The 21157-nt window shown below is 35.3% G+C and overlaps 2 protein-coding genes and 1 non-coding gene across 11 annotated transcripts; all 3 read right to left on the bottom strand.

The window, feature by feature from the left end:
• Positions 1-1088: 1088 nt before the first annotated feature.
• Positions 1089-5665, bottom strand: LOC111008387 (UDP-glucose 4-epimerase GEPI48). Of its 3 annotated transcripts, XM_088118916.1 has the most exons (10): positions 5306-5661; positions 4613-4662; positions 4423-4479; positions 3992-4127; positions 3481-3582; positions 3080-3307; positions 2825-2903; positions 2209-2291; positions 1677-1768; positions 1089-1385 (listed from the first exon to the last, which is right to left on the bottom strand). In XM_088118916.1, exons 1-10 carry the CDS (start codon positions 5492-5494, stop codon positions 1295-1297), a joined length of 1107 nt encoding a protein of 368 aa, XP_087975042.1. In that variant the 5' UTR covers positions 5495-5661; the 3' UTR covers positions 1089-1294. The 3 variants fall into 3 exon arrangements, with proteins under 3 accessions (XP_087975042.1, XP_022136763.1, XP_087975043.1); XM_022281071.2 differs by lacking the exon at positions 4423-4479 and having other exon boundaries at positions 5306-5658; XM_088118917.1 differs by lacking the exon at positions 1089-1385 and having other exon boundaries at positions 1677-2011; positions 5306-5665.
• A 3511-nt stretch (positions 5666-9176) lies between these two features.
• On the bottom strand, positions 9177-20101 carry LOC111008391 (Pentatricopeptide repeat (PPR) superfamily protein). 7 transcript variants are annotated; one of them, XR_015788326.1, is made up of 14 exons: positions 19508-20101; positions 18945-19123; positions 18733-18810; positions 17956-18035; positions 17537-17621; positions 13772-14188; positions 12994-13101; positions 12102-12169; positions 11850-11937; positions 11697-11768; positions 11571-11624; positions 10270-10341; positions 10060-10185; positions 9177-9568 (listed from the first exon to the last, which is right to left on the bottom strand). XR_015788326.1 is itself a non-coding variant. In XM_022281075.2 (13 exons), exons 1-13 carry the CDS (start codon positions 19965-19967, stop codon positions 10159-10161), a joined length of 1788 nt encoding a protein of 595 aa, XP_022136767.1. In that variant the 5' UTR covers positions 19968-20101; the 3' UTR covers positions 9911-10158. The 7 variants fall into 7 exon arrangements, 2 of the variants coding, with proteins under 2 accessions (XP_022136767.1, XP_087974947.1); XR_015788327.1 differs by having other exon boundaries at positions 10060-10341; positions 19508-20100; XM_022281075.2 differs by lacking the exon at positions 9177-9568 and having other exon boundaries at positions 9911-10185.
• Positions 20102-20233: 132 nt separating this feature from the next.
• TRNAA-CGC (transfer RNA alanine (anticodon CGC)) lies at positions 20234-20306 on the bottom strand. Its single transcript has one exon. It is a non-coding gene; the product is annotated as a tRNA-Ala (tRNA).
• Positions 20307-21157: the final 851 nt, after the last annotated feature.

Below are 21157 nucleotides of genomic sequence, written 5' to 3'. Positions count from 1 at the left end.
GACTTATCATTATATCCACCCACTAAATATAAGTTACCAATTCAAACACTTATTTTTATGAAGAATGTTATAAAAACCATTCAAATAAAGGAGGAAGATTTGAGCCTCTAACTTATAACATAAGGTCATAATTGATATACATATCAAGCAAATTAAACTTTTCTAATTTATAGAGGGATAAACTTGTGCCTATTAAAACCTTCAAACAAAATATTCTCTTCAAATTTTAACTAACTGATTAAATTTAACCTTCAACAAAACATTTGATTGTTGGAGATAAAAACAAAGACAAATTTGATAAAGAGTTAATGTACTAAAACTAAAATAAAATTCAATTTAGAAAACTAAAATAAAACAATAATGAAACTTTAACAACCAATACAAGATTTATTTACATTTACTTTTTTTTATTATTGTAGTCTATCTACTTTCAAGTATTTATTTTGATCCGTACTTTTAAAAAATAACCATTTTAATTAAAAAAATTAAAAATTACAACTTTTTAATTAGAAGCAGGCGTCGGTACACGTCACAAAAATTTGATATCTTAGTAGGAACTAATAATGTGAAGGAAAATTTCCAATATGGTTTCAAACCACAATCTGATTGGACCATAAGGCGATTGATGCCGAAAACACAATTCAAAATATTTTGAGCCGTTGGAGGGGTCCACCAGCCTCTAGAAAAAGCCTTTATTTTTCTTTGAAATTGTCGCTTGGACTTAGTTTTTTAAACACTAAGCTCTGTTTGGCTCTTTTAGAAACCCATCATAATGACTTTTGTCATTACCATTTTACCATCTTTCCGTTCATATACCCATTCAAATTCAAATTCAAATTATTCAAAGAACAGTCACAAAAGATGACACTACCAAATTTAAACTCTCACTCTCAACAGCACATCATAGTCCTTTTGGCCTTTGGGATGCTACCATCTAGTTTCGGTCCTGGACGAAACTGACTAAACCGACCAAATTTTGGACCAGACAAATCTACTGATTTTTAGTTTCGAAACCGACTGACATGTGTTGCTTGTTCTTTTGATTTCAACTTGCACCCTTGATCTGCAATTCACAGTTCATAACTCAATAAAGAAGCAAAGGAGCCTTTTTATTAGATTGAGGGGTGGCCGAACAATCTTCAAAATATCGATATCTCGGTGACGATAAACTTGTATCGTAACCAAGAAGTTTATATAACATAAGATAACATAAATCTAAAAGTGGAGAAGTGAGAGTAAATGCAAAAGCCTGTGGGGCTAAGAGATGGCCCCAAGATTAGATTAGTGTAAGGCATCAGTTGGAGTTTGGAGATTCATAGCCATAGGGATTTTTGCTGGCCCAGTTCCACTGATCCCTGCACATCTCGTCGATTCCATATTTTGCTCTGCATTCACAAGTGGAATTGTTAGATGATCCCAACCTCACAAGGAACATAACAACTCATAACCATCCGGTCTCTATGTTCATTGTTTGGTTCGAGAAATGCCTGACTCGATTCGAGTGTTTGGTGGTGCATTCATCCTTGCTACTACTACTTTTAACATTATATCCAAAACCATTAAACTCGGGTTGTTCGGTACACCGTTCTACTTCTGATAGACCGAGGAAAGTAGCTGGTGGAACATAAACGCATATAATTTATAAAGGAAACCATTAAGGAACAGAAAAGACGTACTTCCAGTTCAACTCCTTTTCTGCCTTATGCGTTGATGCGTAGACGACCTCAGCATCACCAGGTCGGCGTTCAGACATCACTAGAGGAATTTTCTGGAACAGAGAAATTAACCGGTAAATTCATACGGGAAGTGACATACAGCCATGATGAAATAAAGAAACAATCAAACACATCAAGAGGACAAGAACTTCTAAATTATATTTCGATAATGCAGTCAGAAACAGGTTATTCGAGCTCGTGGTGTAAGAGTCGCTGTGATGACTCTGTTATGATGAGGATGGGTTATTGGTTCTATCCATACTTGGTAGTTGGAATCATAGCAGCTTATCTCTAATCTGAAAAATGAAATCCTAAATATGAATTCAATTATTGTCATTTCTAAAGCGTGGCGATCTTACCGCATAATCAGGACAGCATTGAAAAAAGGAATACGTTACAGTTACTTTTATTACCAAAAACACCCTAAATTCCACCTATCTAAAGAACCCGAGTTTCTCGGTAATATATGCAAATGAAATAGAGGCAAAAATACCTTTCCAGATGCCTTTTCAAATGCTGCAACCATCTCCAAAACTGATGTACCCTTTCCAGTTCCCAAATTGAAGAATTCACAACCTGTCATGACATATACCGTTCAAACTCTCGAATGCTTTAATTTTCACTTGTCATTATTAGCTATTTTAATTAGAACATTAAAAAAGAGCTTTTTTTGTCTCGGTCCCAATTCAACAATAAACAAGTCCGAACTAATTGAAACCTGAAAGAAGAAAATCAGAGGGATGCAATCGCCCGAAAGAAAAAACACAAAAAAATTCCCTCCTTGTGACCAAATCACTACTCAGTGCCCCAGAGTTCAAAAATTTTATGGCATAAAATAATAATACCAAGGTTATTTTCTTTAACTTAAAACGTTGATTACAAACTGACTGTAAACATTATTCTCCCATGTAATGTAGAAATTTGTCTTTTCAGGGAGTCTACAGTGTTCTCATGGCATTATGAACATTATTAGAACTCAAGATATAAATTTGGCGTAAATAATTCAAGCATCCTCCAAAACGGTTCTTAAACACACAAAAAAAGCAAAAATGAACAAGGAAAACTCGTAAATCTGGGAAATCTACTAAGCCCAAGAGTATGCAAATTACCAACACCAGCTGCATCTAATTTCCGCAATGCAGCAATGTGTCCATCAGCTAAATCAACAACATGAATATAGTCACGTACCTGAAAAGGGCATTAAATCTTTTAATGACCATCTTCTTCGACTTCCATAAATCTCATTTGTGAATATACATTGAGAAGAGAGTTGTTGGAAGCTCAGACTAAGCAAATCTAGTTCAGCATAACAAACAAACAATCATGCAAACAACATAGTTCTAGTGTTCATAAAATCAACATACGCCAGTTCCATCTTTTGTTGAATAGTCAGTTCCAAAGACCGTCAATGCAGGACGCCTGCCAACAGCAACTTGCTGTACAAAGGGCATGAGATTGTTTGGGATTCCATGGGGATCCTCACCAATATGGCCGCTGGAATGTGCACCCACGGGATTGAAATATCTTAGCAATATGATTTTCCATTCAGAGTCCGAAAGGTATATGTCACGACAAATTTCTTCTATGAAGAGCTAAAAGAGAACCAAAACCACATGTTAGAACTCGATACGAAGAAAAACATGAAAACAGCATCGCTGCAAAAGTGAAACGACAAGATGAATTATTTTCTATAATATCATTTCATCAGCAGATATAATTTATACATAACTAATGACCAGCTACAGTACGCATGTGAGATGTATACCTTGGTTCGTCCATATGGGTTTGTCGCAGAGAGGGGGAACTCTTCTGTACATGGTACCTCCTTCGGCCAACCATAAACAGTGGCTGAAGATGAGAACACAAGCTGAAATGTTCAAAAGTTACGAAAATAATTAAGTGGAAAAATCTGGTCTCAAAAATAACATAAATCCAAGGAATACAAAAGCAGAATAAAGGCATATGCTTGATCCAGAAAAGTCACATGCTTGCTTCACTGTATGGTACTGAGCTGCCAAGCAATTTAGAATTTTATGGACAATATGCATATCGAGGTAAGATCAGGGACTGTACAGACCTTCGTCAAACAAAGCTATAATTAATTTTGAACTAAAGGTTCAAATTTATATTGTAATTAACTTGACAGACAAACAATTTAAATGAAGGAGAAAAAGGAAATTCAACCTCGAATATGAAAAAATAAACCGTAACACATTTGTTTTCAATTAATAATAGTAGAACAATATTTCTACTAGCAATGAAACAGGAAAGAAAACCTTTTTACACCCATGGGCCGCCATGACTTCCAATAAAGCAATTGTTCCAATTAAGTTGTTGTCATAGTAAAGCAATGGTTTCTGTACACTTTCACCAACTGCTTTCAGTCCAGCAAAGTGTATAACAGCATCAAATCTGCGATGAAGATTGGTTGACTACAAATTACAAAGGCTAGATAACCGATGCTAAAACACATCAGGAATTAAACACCGATATTCTAGTTGAATAAAAATAGGAAAACATACTTCATGTAGTTGAAGTTCAAGGATATTCTATTCATAACTTGTCACATAATAAGATTGGCCTAAATGATCAAAGTGTTCAATTTGATAACATTTCAGGATGGTAGGAGATTAAATAAATAACCTACTCAGTCCATACAAATACCACGGGGAGAACGCTACGCTAAGCAATACGCATGGAAGCTTACTTGTGTGCCTCATGGGTACATGTGTGGAGCCCCCTCGGCATCTTTTTTACCAATTTACTTAATCAAAAAAGAATAAAGCCCACATTTAACATAGAGATCTAAGGAAAAATTCGTGCAAAAATCCTGTTAACTAAACGAATCTCTCTTTTCCTATCCAACGAAAAGGTTCAAGAGTAGAGTAGGTCCTTACGGTGTTGAAGCAAACACCTTCTCCAGTCCCCGTTTGTCCCGGAGGTCCAGCTGTAGAAAAGAAAATTTTTCGATTTTATTTAAACCAAAGCAGAATTAAACTAGTGTCTGAACCAAAATCGAAGTGTTGAACCGAGAAGACACATGTTTATGATTCCATACATCATCTAAGAAACGTTTTGCCGCATTATATAGTCCAAAATATAACCAACGTAGTAATCTAGATGGAAGTCAAAAACAAACATTTCAGTAACAGAGAAGATGATTCGTCTCAATAACAAAAACAAGCTTCAAACATTTCAAGTACACAATCATAATTGGGGGTAAAAGAAAGGTATAGCAAGAAAGGTGAAAGAAAAATCAGAAACCCCCCAAAAGAAAACCAAGTATAAACAAATAAATAACAATTTTCAAACAGTAGTTAATCACAATTTAACAAAACAGCAAAAGGAATTGGAACCAGCAAGAAGATGAGAGGAAAACAGAAATTCCGAAAGGAAAAACCAAGCAAAGCCGAGTACGACTACACTATAACAAAAAAAAAGTTCAATTAATCCAAAAAAGAACACGCCTCTTCACAATTAAACAAAGAAGAAACGGAATTAAGAAGTTCCAAAAGGGAAAAGAAACGAGAAACTGAAGAGCCGTTTCAGGAGTAGAACAACAAGAATTCAGAACCGAAACGGAAACCAACCTGATGAAACGTAAGGTTTTTGCCGAGATCTCCGGCGAGCTCCTTGACCCGGCGAAGAGCAATTTCAGAGGAGTTGTCCAAGTTATCGACGACGACGGTGCGGTAACCGCCGAGGAGGAGCTGGAGAACAGTGTGGCTTCCAATGTAGCCAGCGCCACCGGTGACGAGAATAGTTTTCGCCATAACCATACAAGATTTTTGAAGAAGGAGAGTGATCAAAAGAAGAGAGAGAGAACTCAGAACAGAGTTTTGAAAGATCACTGAAGAAGAAAGGTTTGGAAATGGAGCACAAATTTATACAACTTGAAGCTCGAAGAACAGAATAAATTATCAGAATTCAGAAATAAAAGGTTTCTGTTTTTTTTTCGTTTCTCTTTTTAAAGGTTCCTTTTTGTTATTAATAGGAAAAAAGAAAAAGAAAAAGTGGGACTGGGAGGGGTAATATTGGAATTTCGGGTATTGTGTTTGGCCACCTCAGCAAAGAGAATATACTATCAAATTTATCATCCATGTTGTTTACCTTTACTTTGGACTTTGGAGTCAACGAAACAATAAAAAGTATTAAATTGCTTTCGATTATTTGAAAAATATATATATATATATTAATTTTTTCGTTTTTTGCTAAGTAATTGGTTTATAAATAGGAAAACAATCCTTCTCGTCGGTAATCTTTACTACCATTGAATTGAAAAAAACTCTTTATTTTTCATTTTTCTCAAACTTATTTATCACATTTAAAGGGAGTTTGGACGGATGGTCTTGATAGAGTTATTTTTCTTATAAATATACCACTCTGATTAAATTTAAATGATAAATGTTTTGGATAATTCGATATAATTCAATTAGTTAAAACACTTAAGTCATGAATTCGAATATTCACTCGATCAGATGTTGTACTAAGAAAATTATATACATTTTGGGTTACTATTTATTAATGTATTTGTTGTTTGATAAACATCTTGGGTTCCTACAATGCAATTATTATTTTTGTTTGTCAAAGTGAGCATAGTTTACCGATAATTTGCATATATCTCCAACCAAGAGGTTATGAGTTCGATCCCCCACCCTGTATTCTTTTTATTTTGATTTTAGGTCTCCTGCATATAACATCTACTTGGGCAAGGTTTTGATCCCCGTATTTTTAAGAATGGATCATTTTATTACATTCATTTTTATTTCTATCAAAAGTTTAGCATGAGTACATATTACTAACTAAATTTATTGAAATGTAGACATAAATTTGTATTAAATTTTTTCCATAATTTATGTTAAAATTTTACAAATAGGGACCAAAATGATCAATTTTCTAAAGCACATATGACACTTTAAAAGTACATAAACTAAAATAAACAAAAGTAAAAAATACATGGATCAAAAGTAACAACGTGAGAGTAGCCACCTCAAAATGAATCAAAGCCGAAAGTACAGACACCAAAATCGTATTTAAACCAATGTTTTAAATATCAAAACTTTGATGTTTTTATTAATTAATATTTAATCATAAACTCCTTTAGTATTTATTTATTTATTTATTTATTACTTTGTATTTTACAGATGCATAACATACTTTTCTCTCCTTTGTATCATTGATAAAAGATGGCAAAAGGCATCCAAAAGCCAATTTCTTCTTAAGAAAACATATCATCTTTTGTTTGGTACTTACAGAATTTCCAACAAACAACGTAACTTATATAAATTAATTAATATTGCTAAGCATAGGAGGCGATTAATGAAAAAGTATGATCATGTGGAAAAAGATGGACATTTTGGAATATTAAACATTATTAGATAAAGTAGATTGAACATTAACCTAATCTCCCCCAATTCTCCCCCAATTCTTACCTTTTTTTATATGAAATTTAAATGTTTTAGAATGAATGCATGAGTCCAAAATTTGTCAAAAGCATTGTGAATTTTTGATACTTGAAAGTGGTAGCCAAAATGACATAAAAGAATATCTTTTCCTTTTTTTTTCACCATACACTTGAAAAATAGGACTTTTAGAGAATATGCCCAAATGAGTAAAGATTATTGCATGTTCATTTTAAATGAGCAAGTTTTATTATATAAAATTTAGGGTTGTAATTGTTAGAAAGAAATTCGCTTCTTTTTTCCGTTGACATATTTAATTATTTTCGGAATAAATAAAATTACTTAAGAATTAAAATTAAACTTAAAATACTTAACTGTAAGCAGGGAAATCAAAATTTTCTTCCTCCCTTGTGTTGGTCAAAAAGGGATTCAAACCATATGAAGAATTCAAAAGGTAAAAGTTAAATGGAAAAGTCTAGATTGAACCATTTAATTTTCAAATTGTATTTTAATTAATTATAGTATATCTACTCAATCATAGATCGACAACTTTAAGTGTTTATCGTGCTATCTTAAAGTTTCTCTTTCGTGAATTGCACTTTATAAATGAATATCTTAGAGTGTGTTTGGGAGTGGCCAAAATCACCTTAAATTGATTTTAAGGTATTACTTGGATAATGATTTTGGAAAATTAATTATAATTAAATCTATTTTTTCAAAATCACTCATTCTACTGTCACCCCAAACACATCCTTAACGTAGCAATGAAAATAGTATCCTTTCTTTTTCCTTTTTTGTTTTTGAAAAAATAAAAAATAGATTGATGATGGTGGAACTTGATTCTCTTTAATAGCTAGAAAGATTCAGTGTCAATTGGGACAGTAGTGGAAGAAATTCAATAACAAGAATAAATTAAAGAAAATGAAATTTACCTTTTTTTTTTTACTACATCTTTCGCGAAAATGAAATTTACTTGTTTGTTGTTTTATCCATCTACATTTTTAATTCCATAATCATATCCTTCCCTTTAATTAATATTTTTTTTAAGAATGTCATTTTTTTTATCAAGTAAAAAAATTATTGTGTTGGTATTTCCAACTTTGTATAATATTCATAAAATCATCCTTTTTTTTTCATTTTTAACCTATGAATTATAAAATTTTCTCAAAAATTAGTAACCACTAATCAAACGTAACCCAAGGAAGAAAAAGTAATTTTTGTTGCAGAATTTAACATAAAATATTAAATTTTTTTTAGTCTCTATAGTTTATTTATTTCCCTCCATGTACTTTTAAAATATTCAATTCATTTTAATGTAGTTTTAAAATGGTTCTTTTTGTTCATGTACTTTTAAAATTAATCATTCCTTTAATTTTATTTTTCTATCCAATTTCAACATGACACTAAACAACACTCAATATAATTTTTTAAATATAACCAATATAGTAAAGAGTTTCCATTGTAGAACTTGTATTGAAATTTTTGTAAATAATGACCAAAATAATCACTTTTTCGAAATTGAAAACCAAAACGAACATTTTAAAAGTACATAGATTAAAAAATCTATAAACTAAAATTGAAAGTACAGACACCAAAATAGTATTTTAACCTTAAAAAAAATAGTATTTTAACCTTAAAAAAAAGTAAAGCTAAAAGGAAAGTGTTGTTTTAAATTTTTACTTTTTTAATTCAACAACATTTACAAGAAATTGGTGTAAGTTGGCGCTTTGAGGACCGTTTGGTAAATTCTCGTTTCCTACTATTTCTTGAACAAATAAATCTTGATACATATGAGAGTTGAACCAATTGCCCTATATAAGTGTGCACCTACACCAACTGAGCTATAGATCCATTTGCCATATAATTACACAATGTATTACTTAACTGGAGACCAAGAAACAGAAATAGCAAAAATAAAACAATGTTTCGTAGTTTCCAAATTTTAACCCCTTTTTTTGAAACGTTTCTCAAATTTTCAAAACGAAAAACAGAATGGTTACCAAACATGTCTGTTTCTCAGAAAATAAGAAACGAAAACAAAAAACAAGAAACATGAATGTTACAAAACGATTCCTTAGTTTCCATAAGAAACGTCGCCTAAAGACAAAGCGGGTTTAGGGTGAATCAATATGGTACAATTACTTGCTACTTTTCATAACAAGTTTCCCTAGAGTGATCAAGTATCTTACTTCTTGTTGAACTTATTCTTATTTTATCCGTTCTTGGGAATGATCTACAAAGTCTCTTAAAAAAATGAGAAATATTTTCAAAAAGGGGGAAAAAAAGAACAAAGAAGAAAGGACAATGTCCAACCAATTCCAGCTCCAATCTCAAGGTATAGAACATATCATTCAGAGGCTATAAATTAAGGCTGTACCTTAAAATTCCATTGGCCCTTCCTCCTCATAAGATGAATGTGAATAAAGCAAGTATCGTACCAAATTCCATTCCCTGGCTTAGAGGTAAAAGGAGAGAATCATGAATCTGAAGCTAAAGAAAAGAATCATGAATCTTTCTTTCTAACAAGAGAATCATGAATTCCCCTCTTTTTTTTTTTTTTTTTTAAGTGTCCTGTGGGAAAGGTCCATTGTAAATAAGAACACGCATCTTCATTGTTACAAGTTATTTAGGATAGAATTCAAAAGTAAAATTGTATAGGCTTCCGTTCAAAGTGAACAAATATATATAATTGCTCATTGTCCTAACCAGCAGGTGGGCAATAAGAAGAAACTATAGCTAACCTGATTATAATCAGACCCAACTAAGAACATAATTAAAATGCAAAGATGGAAATCCATTAAATAGGTAATGTGTTATATTGCTTGCATGATAAATCACATTTCAGATCTCAAACTTAGATTTCAATGTACTTTTTCATAACAATAATACAACTTAACAGCTGAGATCTTCAGTAATGACATATCTTACAATGAAGCACTGACCTGATGATGCTTCAAAACGTCATGTACTGGGGCTGATTGCAAAGCGAAGAAGGTTTTGGAAAGTATTGGGTCATGTGAAGGAGGTGTTGATGCTCTCTCTTACATGGGTTTGACCAAATAGAAAGTCTGGGTAAGAAGTTCAGGTTCATAAGATGTGGAAAAAGGAAGTATATACCTGGATCGAAAACATAAGCACAAACTTGTCTAGACCTTTTCTGTTGGCATTGATTGGTTGAGAAGTCTTTCAGCTTCATCGTTAGCTTCTGCTTGTAATTTCCATTTCTGCATAGGTATTGACATAAAAGGTTAGAAGGAAAAGTAATTAATTAGCCAAAAAAATGGATGTAGTGTCTGCTAATTCGCTCTGAAGATGAGGAAACCAATGCAGCCCAGAAGAAATATGAGAAACTAATAAGGCAACAGAAACCAAAGCCATTTAATTCTGAATTTAAGATATTGAAAGGAGATTTGATTTTTCAAAAAAAAAAAAAAAAAAAAAAAAAAAAAAAAAAAAAAAAACCAGTACCAATCATGTATTTTAAAAGCACCCAAACTAACAGCCAGTGGAGCAAATAAAAACTCAGCAGACATTCTACTTTGGTTACACAAAAGTCAAATATATTTTTCACGCACTTGTATTGTATACTAGACATGTGTCACAACCCACATCAGCTGGTTTTAGGCTCAATCTATGAGAGTAACCATCATGAACAAATTCGTTTGGAGGCAACATATGGCTGATCAAATGTAAATGAGTATATATATGATATAACTCACCTCATCTAACTAATTTACCCTACATTCTCATCATCACCCTCCCTTCTACACATTTCCATATTCCATGGAGACAAAGACCGAAATATACCTCCCTCAAACTTCCCCAGCCACTGTCAATGTTTCCGACCTTCTCCTTGCACAAGTAACTTACACTAGAGATCTATTATTACCCCCACCCAGAGTTTCACCTGTCCTCAAGGTGAAAAGAAGGAACTATTTTTGCAATCGATTATATTCTCACACTGCTTCATGAATCAGTAGTTCATGAGAAAGGGTAGATTGAAAAGGAAGCGGCAGAAGAGCTAGAACAGAGGCAGGTCCCACTAACAACTCTAGGTATGCTGTTAGCTGTTGAGGGATTCCCAACCCCCCATCCGAACATAGAACTTTCTGCCCATAAGCGTGGAATACCTTATGGTGGAAGTGATTGAAGGTAAGTCTAATGGGTGTGCCAGTGGGGCAACCCTGGCAGCCATAGCAAACATGAGCAAGGTTCTCAAAATGTTGAGAGTAAGAGACTAGTGGTAGTATGGATGCAATTAGAGAAAGACATGGTCATCAATGGTAAGCTTCAGCTGGGGGTCTATTAATTCAAACAATACTCCAACATTACAACAAAGTTTATACACAAACTATCCCCGCTGCCCAAAATATTGTAAAAAAAAAAAAAGAAGAGAAGAAAAAAGAAATTACGCATGCAAACAAAAAACTAGTTCACAGTGATAAAGACGTGCCTCTTCTAGATTTTCCAGCATCATTATTTGCTCAATCTGTTCAGAAACCCTTTCCTGTAAAATGGTCACAGAGTTAAATAAATCCATTCATGGTAAAACTTATGACAAGGCATAAATTGTACACACCACGCTACTGGCTGCTGCAGCAGCGATAACATCAGATTCCATTTCAACTTCTATCTCAATCATCGAGGAAATCTGTCAAATAGGATACAACTTAGTAACCATACCTTTTTGGGAGTAGGATTCTTAACACAAAATTGTATATCTTAGACATACTCTTGCATAGCTTTCTATTAGTTCAATCCGTTGCTTAAGGGAATTCTCCAGGCCTTCTCGCACCTTCTTTATCCTACTTCTACGTGCGCTGGAGACAATAATATAGAGACTGAGTTTGGAGGTCATTTTGGAAAAAGGGAAGAACGAAACTTCCAAATGCTTTTACAACCTTAACAAGTCAATTGAAAATGAACATTGGCAATAGTTCATTGAATTAAGAAAGGATCATATATATTTTTTAGTAGGATTCACCGATAAGAAGGTTCTCCTACAGCAAAAATTTTGTTCTCTAATTGACACATCCGAGCCAACATCCATACCTGCAGAGAGGACAGAATTCAAGTAAACTTCACCGCCCAGATCTATCATGTTACAAGAACAAAATGAAAAGAATGTGATTTCAGTTATTTGATGACAACCTATCTTTCTCTCCGTCTCTCTCTGTCTTTCTTTCTTTCTTTTCCTTTTTCTTTCTTTTTTTTTTTTTTTTTTGGAGAAAGATGACAACCTATCTCTGTGGTTGACTGATGAGTGTGTAAGTCAAGAAAACTCAGGTTTTAGATTAAAGAACAATAATGGTAATTAATTCCAGTGTTCTTCTTCAGCTATAAAAAATTAGTATTTGTGCGACACATTGTTGAAGCTCGTGTATTCAACTTATTTGAACCTTATAATACGTACTTAAAACCAGAATCAATGTCAACAGAATGCATTAGACGAATTTTTTATTTGAAATAAGTGATAAATCAGTTATTTCATAATCTAAAGAAAGAGGATATTTAAATCATGTGCCGTTTGTACATTTGACGAATGAACTTCATCTACATGCATGATCTCTATTTTTTAGCCCCTTTTTTAATGGCATAGTATCTACATATATTCATTCATCAAGCTCATAAGGGAGACGACGCTTATAAATCTTGATAGCTTTCTTTAACATTTCTATGAAAACTGGCCATCTACAACTTGTAATATATTTGATTGAATATGCTTGCATTTCCATATCAAACTAAAGGAGGGAAAAAATAGAAAAAAAAAAAGAATTCTATAGTGTCATTCATGCTCCTAATTTTATAACAGTTTCTACTCTGCTTTGAAATTTTTACTTAATGATGCTATGGCCAAGACTATTGTGAGTGCTTACCTCCTTCTCAGCAGCTAGTTTTAAATCCCTGATACGAGACTGAAGCACATTATATTGAGATAAAAGCTGCTGCTTGATAGCAATGATATCAACTGATCGTTGAGGAAGCTGACACAATCAAAGGGACATATGAATTCTTTTCTATTAAAGAATACAAGGAGAAAAGTTAATAATATTAGAGAGCAAAAGAGTAAAATCTGGTCACCATAGGGGTTGTAATAACTGAATTCTATTTTATGACCAGATGTCCATTAGGGATTTGAGCAATGTGCCTAATTTTTGTTTCACGAGGATGTAATTTGTTAATGGCAGCGGATATTGTACCTACCGTTGCATTGGAGTGCTTCCCAATTTTTCAATGGAAACTGCTTTTCAATATTATAATTACATTCTTGAAATTTCCATGATGTTTAACTGTTATGTATTTTTATTTTTAAAAATTTTCAAAAAAGTTCAGAGACACTTCAAAGTCTTTTGGAAAAGTATTTAACATATGGTATGGCTTTGCTAAAAGTGGGTTGATGGAATAAAATTGGTTCGAAAACACTACACTTCCAAGAGCATTTTCAAACTTATCTCAAGTCATTTTCAACAGTTGAAAATTTTCAAATTATAATTCAGTGAGCCTATTGATACCACAAGCCAAAATTTTAAAACACGCACACACATAAAGACATGGCATCTTGAGGACAAATTTTTAAAAAAGAAGTTGGAATAATTTGTGAGATTTAAACATAGGAATAGCAATACAGAAAATAGTGAATAAATAAATCAATACCCGGTTAAATTGAGGCAAAAGAAATGAGTTCAAAGTAGCTCCTGCAGCTAGAGAAGCAAATCCAGTAACTAAAAGCAACCGAGGCAAGCTGGGGTCAACAACTCCGGCGGCAGCATCTCCAGCAGCAGACAACGCTATGAGTGGGAAGAGGGTCGATGGGTTAAGTAAGGATGAGGTTCCCTTTGCTGGCACTCTTAATAATAGTGATTCACGGCCATCCGTATGATTTGTCAGGCACATAGGCTCCCCAGAGTAAAATTTGGGATCCTTTGGACTAAATTTAAAAGGACCAACTTCTCTAAATACATTTGATGGAGCTGCAGCAGCAATTGTGACCCTTTCTCCCTCTCGTGCTGGGAGATCTGCAGTTTCAGTAGCAAACTTTTGGGTTCGTGCCACTCCAGAAGGAGTTTGTACCTAGAAAAAGTGTATAAGAAATTAGTAACGAGAGCCACGACAGAGAGAATTGTAGGAAATGAAAAGAAGCATATTGAGTGCGTTGATTACCTCAAAAACTTTGGATAAATAAAACAGGGAAATAATTGTATCCACATAACTTTGAAACTTTTCCAAGAAGGAACCAACAGGCTGACAAACTAAATAGTTGACTAACAAGAATAGCTTTGGAAAATGGGGAGTTACTAACCTCTGAGGAGGAGATTGTGAATGAAATAATTGGCTTTTATGAGAATTTATATGGTGAGCCGAAGGGCACACGCTTTCTGATTGAAGGGGTGCAATGGGACAAGCTGGAGGACTATTGGAGAGATTGGCTTGAACGTCCTTTTGAGATGGAAGAGATCCAACAAGCTGTTTTCAGTCTGGGTAATTTAAAGTCCCTGGGCCCCGATGGTTTTACAAATGAATTCTTCAAAAAGTCTTGGAACATTCTCAAACATGATTTGTTAGGAGTGTTCCAAGATTTTTTCAGAACTGGCATTATTAATCGTAGCACTAATGAAACTTACATTTGCTTGATTCCGAAGAAGTCTAAGGCAATGAAGATGGGGGAATTTAGACCGATCAGCCTTGTTACATCTTTGTACAAGATTATTTCGAAAGTGCTAGCTGACAGACTTAAAAAAGTACTGCCCTCAGTTATAAGTAATGCCCAATCAGCGTTTGTGGAAAGGAGACAAATCATTGACGCTATTTTGATAGCTTCAGAAGCTGTTGGAGACTTGGAAGCAAGGAAAGAGTCCGGCTTTATTCTAAAGTTGGATTATGAAAAAGCTTATGATAAAGTTGATTGGACTTACCTCGATTCGGTGCTAGCTAGAGCAAAAAGGCTTCGGGAACAGATGGAGGGGTTGGATGAAAGGGTGTCTGCACTCAATAAATTTCTCCATCCTTATCAATGTAGACCTAGAGGTAAGATTATGGCTAAGAGAGGCCTTCGTCAAGGAGACCCGTTGTCTCCCTTTCTGTTTACTTTGATGGGTGATTCCTTCAGCCGTCTAGTTCATTATTGCAACCAACGAAGGATTCTTAGAGGCTTTGAGGTAGGCCGCCAGAAAGTGGAGATTTCCCATTTACAGTATGCTGATGACACAATTATTTTTTGCCCAAATCAGCCTAATATACTTGACAATTGGTGGAGAATAATAGATATATTTCTTGAAGCCTCAGGTCTTTCTCTGAATCTTGGGAAAACATCTCTCATTGGGATAAATGTAGAAGAATGTCAACTGGAAGCTAAAGCGGCTGTCTTCGGGTGTAAGGTAGAAAGGCTTCCCTTCTCCTACCTTGGCATTCCTTTAGGAGGTAATTACAAGAAAAAATCCTTCTAGGCTCCGATTATTGACAAAGTTAGAATGAAGATTGATAAGTGGAGAAACTTGACTCTTTCTAAAGGGGGTCAATTAACGCTTGCTCAATCGGTCATTACTAGCCTCCCCTTATATTTCTTTTCTGTTCTAAAAGCTCCCGTGGGGGTTATAAAAGACCTTGAGCAGTTGACTAGGAACTTCTTTTGGAATGGCGGAGTTTCAAAAGGCTCGTGTAACCATCTAGTAAATTGGGGTAAGACGGGACTCCCCATGCTTTATGGTGGTCTTGGAATAGGAGCTCTTCAGCAAAAGAACAATAGTTTGCTTTTAAAATGGTTATGGAGGTTCACTCAAGAGCCTGAAGCTTTATGGAGAAAGGTTATAGTGAGCATCTATGGGGAGGAGGCTCATGGTTGGGCCACTCTTCCTCCCAAAGGTAGAGCGAAAGGGAGACCGTGGTTCGATATAATGAAGAATTGTAGTTTTTTCTCTAAGTTCTTGGAGTTCAAAGCGAGAAAAGGGAATCGTATCAAGTTCTGGACAGACAAGTGGATAGGACAAAACACCCTCCAAAGCTTCTTTCCCAACTTGTTTAATATCTCCACAAAAAAGGGGGCTTCTATTGCCGATTGCTGGAATAATTCTGAGAACGATTGGGATCTTGGCTTCAGAAGAGGTCTCTTTGACTGGGAAATAGAAAGTTGGATGGACCGGGTTGGCTGGTCTATTGGCAATGGTGGAAAGTTTTCTACTAGGTCTGCTTGTATGAAGATGGTGGAATGTACTCCCCCTTTGAAATCTTCTCTCATCCAAGCTATTTGTATGTTTGCCTCTCCAAGAAAGGTCAAGGTGTTCCTGTGGTCCTTAGCACACAGAAGCTTGAACACTCATGAGAAGCTTCAAAAGAAATGCAGCAATTGGGTGCTCTCCCCCTCTGTTTGTTGTTTATGTATGGCCAACACTGAATCAATAGATCATATCTTCATTCACTGTACGTTTGCGGCTCGAGGGTGGCTCTTTATCATGGATCTCTTCGGGTTGTCTTTTTGTTTCCCTAATCATATAGATGTTTGGTTGGCCGAGGCCCTGCATGGCTGGACTCTGCCTAAAAAAGCTAAGTTTTTGTGGAAATGTGCTTCGAGAGCTCTCCTTTGGCACCTTTGGTTGGAAAGGAACCTTCGGGTCTTCGAAGATAAGTCTTATTCTTTTGAGATTTTTTGTAGAAAAGTACAGCACACTGCCTCTTGGTGGTGCATCAACTATAGCAAATTCTTTTGTAACTACGACCTTTCCATGCTTATGTACAATTGGAAAGCGGTTGTTTAGTTCTTTTTGGTGGAGTTTCCTCTACCCAGCCCTTAGGTTGTTCCTTTTGTCTTAGTTTCGGAATATACAAGTTTCTTATCTAAAAAAAAAAGAATAGCTTTGATTCCTATAATGAATACAACAATACTTGCCTAACACTGGTTAGTAGGACTGTCGATGAGGTTTATTTTTAGTAGTTTAAAAATATTTGTGGGATCCACTTAACTATCAAATGTAATAGAAATAGACCCATACAAATAAACTACATAAATAAAAAAATGGAGCCCCCACTAGCTGGTGTGTGGACAAGTATTGTTTCGATGAATATAAGATTTTGCCGAGTTTATATAGTAAGAGAGATGGAAGATTAGTTATCTGATCAGCTAGATATCAGAATAGGACACGAGAAAACAAAATGATGTTTCTATGATAAGCACACAAATCTACATGTTTGAATATTTTATGGCTGCACAATTAAATCATTGAACGTATGTCGGATGAAATCAATTAACAGATCACAAAAAGTAAACCAGAAACAGGGAGATGAGAAACTATTGCAATAATCAAGAAAAGATAATAATTCATGCGACGACTCTTTCCTGCTGATGAGTAGACAGATCAAATGAGCAAATATTGGGAGACGATAATAGAAGCATTTGAAAATGCCAGAAAATTCTGAGGTTCTACATACCACAATGGAGTGAATAGCAGCAGGGATTTCTCGCTTCATTATATTCAAGAATCGGAGTGCTTTTTCCCAAGCTGGAGTATCCATGCTGCGTTCGGCAGGAGGAGATCCTTAGAAAAAGTGAATATTCCAGGATCAACATCCAATGTAAATATGTTCAGTAATTAATATAAAATTAAGTAATAAAGATTTGAAATAATTGATTATTAGCCTGAACTATATGTCAAGTGTACAGGGTAGTGGGCAATGAAAGTGCGTATTAGTGGGAGAATGTATTGAGCTCACAACTGTATAACGATCATGTACTTAAAAGATACTTCAGAGGTTGACCCATAGCTTATTAAAAGCAGAAAAAAAAAGACGCTTGAGCCAGCTAAATAATAGCTATTTAGTTAGTAATACAAAAACGAAAGTAAACCAACCTGATTTCTTCTGACTCAATATTAACTATATTTCCTGAAATAAGTTCATACTGGTAGCGGCACTTTGCACAAGATACAATCTGCAAAAGAAGCATTGTGGAAGGTATAAGGATAGCAGAGGGATGGGTGTGGTTCATTAGAAAAAAGTTGGGAAATAAAATATATGTATTTCTCAGAGATAAAACATTCTGGTTACTAAAACCACATGTCTCAAAGATAAAGCATTGGCATTTCTTTGTTCAAATATAAACCAGGAGCACTGGACAAGTGCTTGATTAGGTGCACAATGTCAACATGGAAACTATAGTGGCTTGTGATACTTCCATTGACAAAAGCCTCAAAATAAAAATCTACTGTACTTCCTAGTGGCAACTGGCATGAGAGGATGGGAGAGTTTGAAACTAATATAAATTTGTAATTGTAACACAGACGGTAAATAACTGCCCAATCATGAAAATAAACTTAGGAGAAGTTTTCTTCTGAATCATCTCAATCTTCTTATGGCATGAAGGTCCCATATCTTGATGGATATTGCACAAATATGCGGTGTTAAATGATGTAGAAAATACTTCACGATCACCAATAAATATGGAACTATAATACTATTTAAGTATATATATCAGTTATGGTCTATAAAATGCAGCATATCCACGCTTTATCTGAACATCTAAACGTAGTTTCCCAGGGAACTCGCAAATCTCTTCGTCAACCATACATTCTAGATAATGCGCCCTGATAAAATGCAAATCTCAAAAGCATTTGTGTGTCCGTACATACCTGAATACCGTGCTGGGGTTGTGCAACTGCAATTGCTACCATACAACAGGGACACTGTATTACCTTTCCAAATGGGACCTTCAAACAAAGTAAAACCATTCAGGAAGCCTATGTAACATTGTTTGATATTCATCAAAATGTAGTAATAAACAACAGCGTAAATGTCTGCCAACGAATGTGTTTATACATATCAAAAGAGATTAGTTTCTCACCTCCTCAGCAGGTGATACACCAACTCGGCAAATAATCTCAATCATCCTAAGAGCATCGGAAACCCTCAAGGACGCTGCAAGACCTTGAATCAGCAATGTGTATACATGGACATCTGGCCTTGACCATTTCCATCTCTCAACAGAGGAAGCATTCTGATTAACACCTTCCCATGCAGTAGCTATTTACAATGGCAAATCATTAAACAAATTAGCAGAAATCTCACTATTGATCCCGACCAATGTATGTAATCAATCTTATTCAGCTGTTATCCTAATTGCATACCCTTCCTGCATAGTTCCCTCATATAACAGGGACGCAATATCAGCTGCATAAGTATAGACGAAGAGTATAAAGCAAAGTAGCGTCAAGTTACATTAAGACTAAGAGCTCATTGTAAAAGACACCAAATCTAGAGATGAATGTCAATCGCCACAGTCCATTGTCTAGCTTAATTACTCGTTAGTTAAAAGAAACGACCTCATATTTTATCTAAACAGTTAAAAAATTACATAGATATCAAATAGAACTTCGCATGCGCAACAAACGTCACAAACACACACACCTTGATAGAAACTGGAGCGCATTGCGTAGAACACGGATAAGGCAAGCTCAGGATTGTTACGCTCAAGTGCAGCCGCGATAATCAAACGACAGTCCGAAACAGCCACAGTACCTCCACTTCTCCCGGACTTATCAGCAATCACCAGCAACGCCTCACCAGCATCCTTGGCACCCGAAACATCCCCGAGCAACTCTTCGTCGAGTAATTCCGAAACAGGATTCTCAGAAGCCGCAGCGCTGCCGCTGCCGCTGCCGCTGTTGCGGTCATTTGAAGAAGCTTTAACTGATCTGGACTTGGAGAAGGAAGTGAAAGCAAAGAGAGCTTGGGAACACAGAAGGAGAGGCATGAGAACGCTGCCATTGTTTGGAGAGGGGAGTGGTTCGATAAGTTTTGGAGGAGGAGAGAGAGGGAGACGAGTGAGAGTGATAGTGAGCCATGGCGAAGTCGAGCTCAGAATCATTCTTCAATGGAGGTTTAGCTTGAGGAGGGAGAAATGGAGGTCGTAAGATAAGAGAGCATAGAATTTCGTCAAATGCTCTCTCTCATCGGTTGTTTCTCTCTCTAGAGTCTGGAGAAGAGGTTTCTGGCGGATAAAGGATGAGGAATGAGAGGTCGTACACAGACGAGCATGGGGGGAATGGTTGCCTGCGGGCGGATGCATCGGAAGACAGAATGGAACTTAAATCACAGCCGTGCAAATTTTGTTTATTTTGCGAAAAAAAAGGATGGAGGTGCGGGGAATCGAACCCCGTGCCTCTCGCATGCGAAGCGAGCGCTCTACCATATGAGCTACACCCCCAATTCTTGACTCCAAACGTACCAAATGTTATCTTATTAATACATATTGGGAGATAAGCCGCGCTCTTTTTATTTACTTTATTTATTTATTTATTTTAGTGGTCATGTGAATCTTTCACCTCTTTAATAAAGTAAAATATTACCGCTCATGTAAATACAAGATGATGTCATAAGCAACAAGTATACGACTTCAGATTTATCTGATTTTTATGGAAATAGATACAAATCCAATAAAGTGCATTTCTTGACTATTGATCTGAAGCAGACATGAGGTTTTTTTCCCTTCTTTTTATACAAGCTGACATGAGTTAAGCTCACTAGATCATGACGGAACGAAGGACTAAATCTCTCATCCTCTTGTTAAACTCATTTTGATAAATTATTTTTGGGTAAAACACATTTTTGTAAGTTAAAATTGAGATTAGATTGCTATTTGATTTTTCAAAGTTTAATTCCTTTGGAAAATAGTTCTAAAAGTAATTCCTTTGGAAAATAGTTCTAAAAATATCCTAGAGTCAAAATTTCGTCAATGACACTAATTTCCTGACGGTAGACACAGCTTTGCCGTCGGTGACGGTTTCCCCAACACCGGAGGCACGAGGGTGATGGGAGGGATGACGGGCAGTTTTCCGATGATCGGGGCCTGGCCCTGGATGACTTGGAGCTGTGGCTGGGTCTGCTTCTTCCGCAAACGAGAAGAAGAAGTGTACTTTGAAGCCTACATTTTTCTTTCTTCTGAAATTCAAGTAGTTGGTAATAAAAAAAAGATCATACTGATTATGATTATGACATGATAAATTTTAGTTTAATAATGAATAGTGAGAAGTCGATGATAATTAGTTTAACTGCTTT

The sequence above is a fragment of the Momordica charantia genome (genome assembly GCF_013281855.1).
Source record: "Momordica charantia cultivar OHB3-1 chromosome 10 unlocalized genomic scaffold, Mcharantia_2.0 BLBB01000010.1, whole genome shotgun sequence".
NCBI lineage: Eukaryota > Viridiplantae > Streptophyta > Magnoliopsida > Cucurbitales > Cucurbitaceae > Momordica > Momordica charantia.
This window is presented reverse-complemented; position numbering and strand designations above follow the sequence as displayed.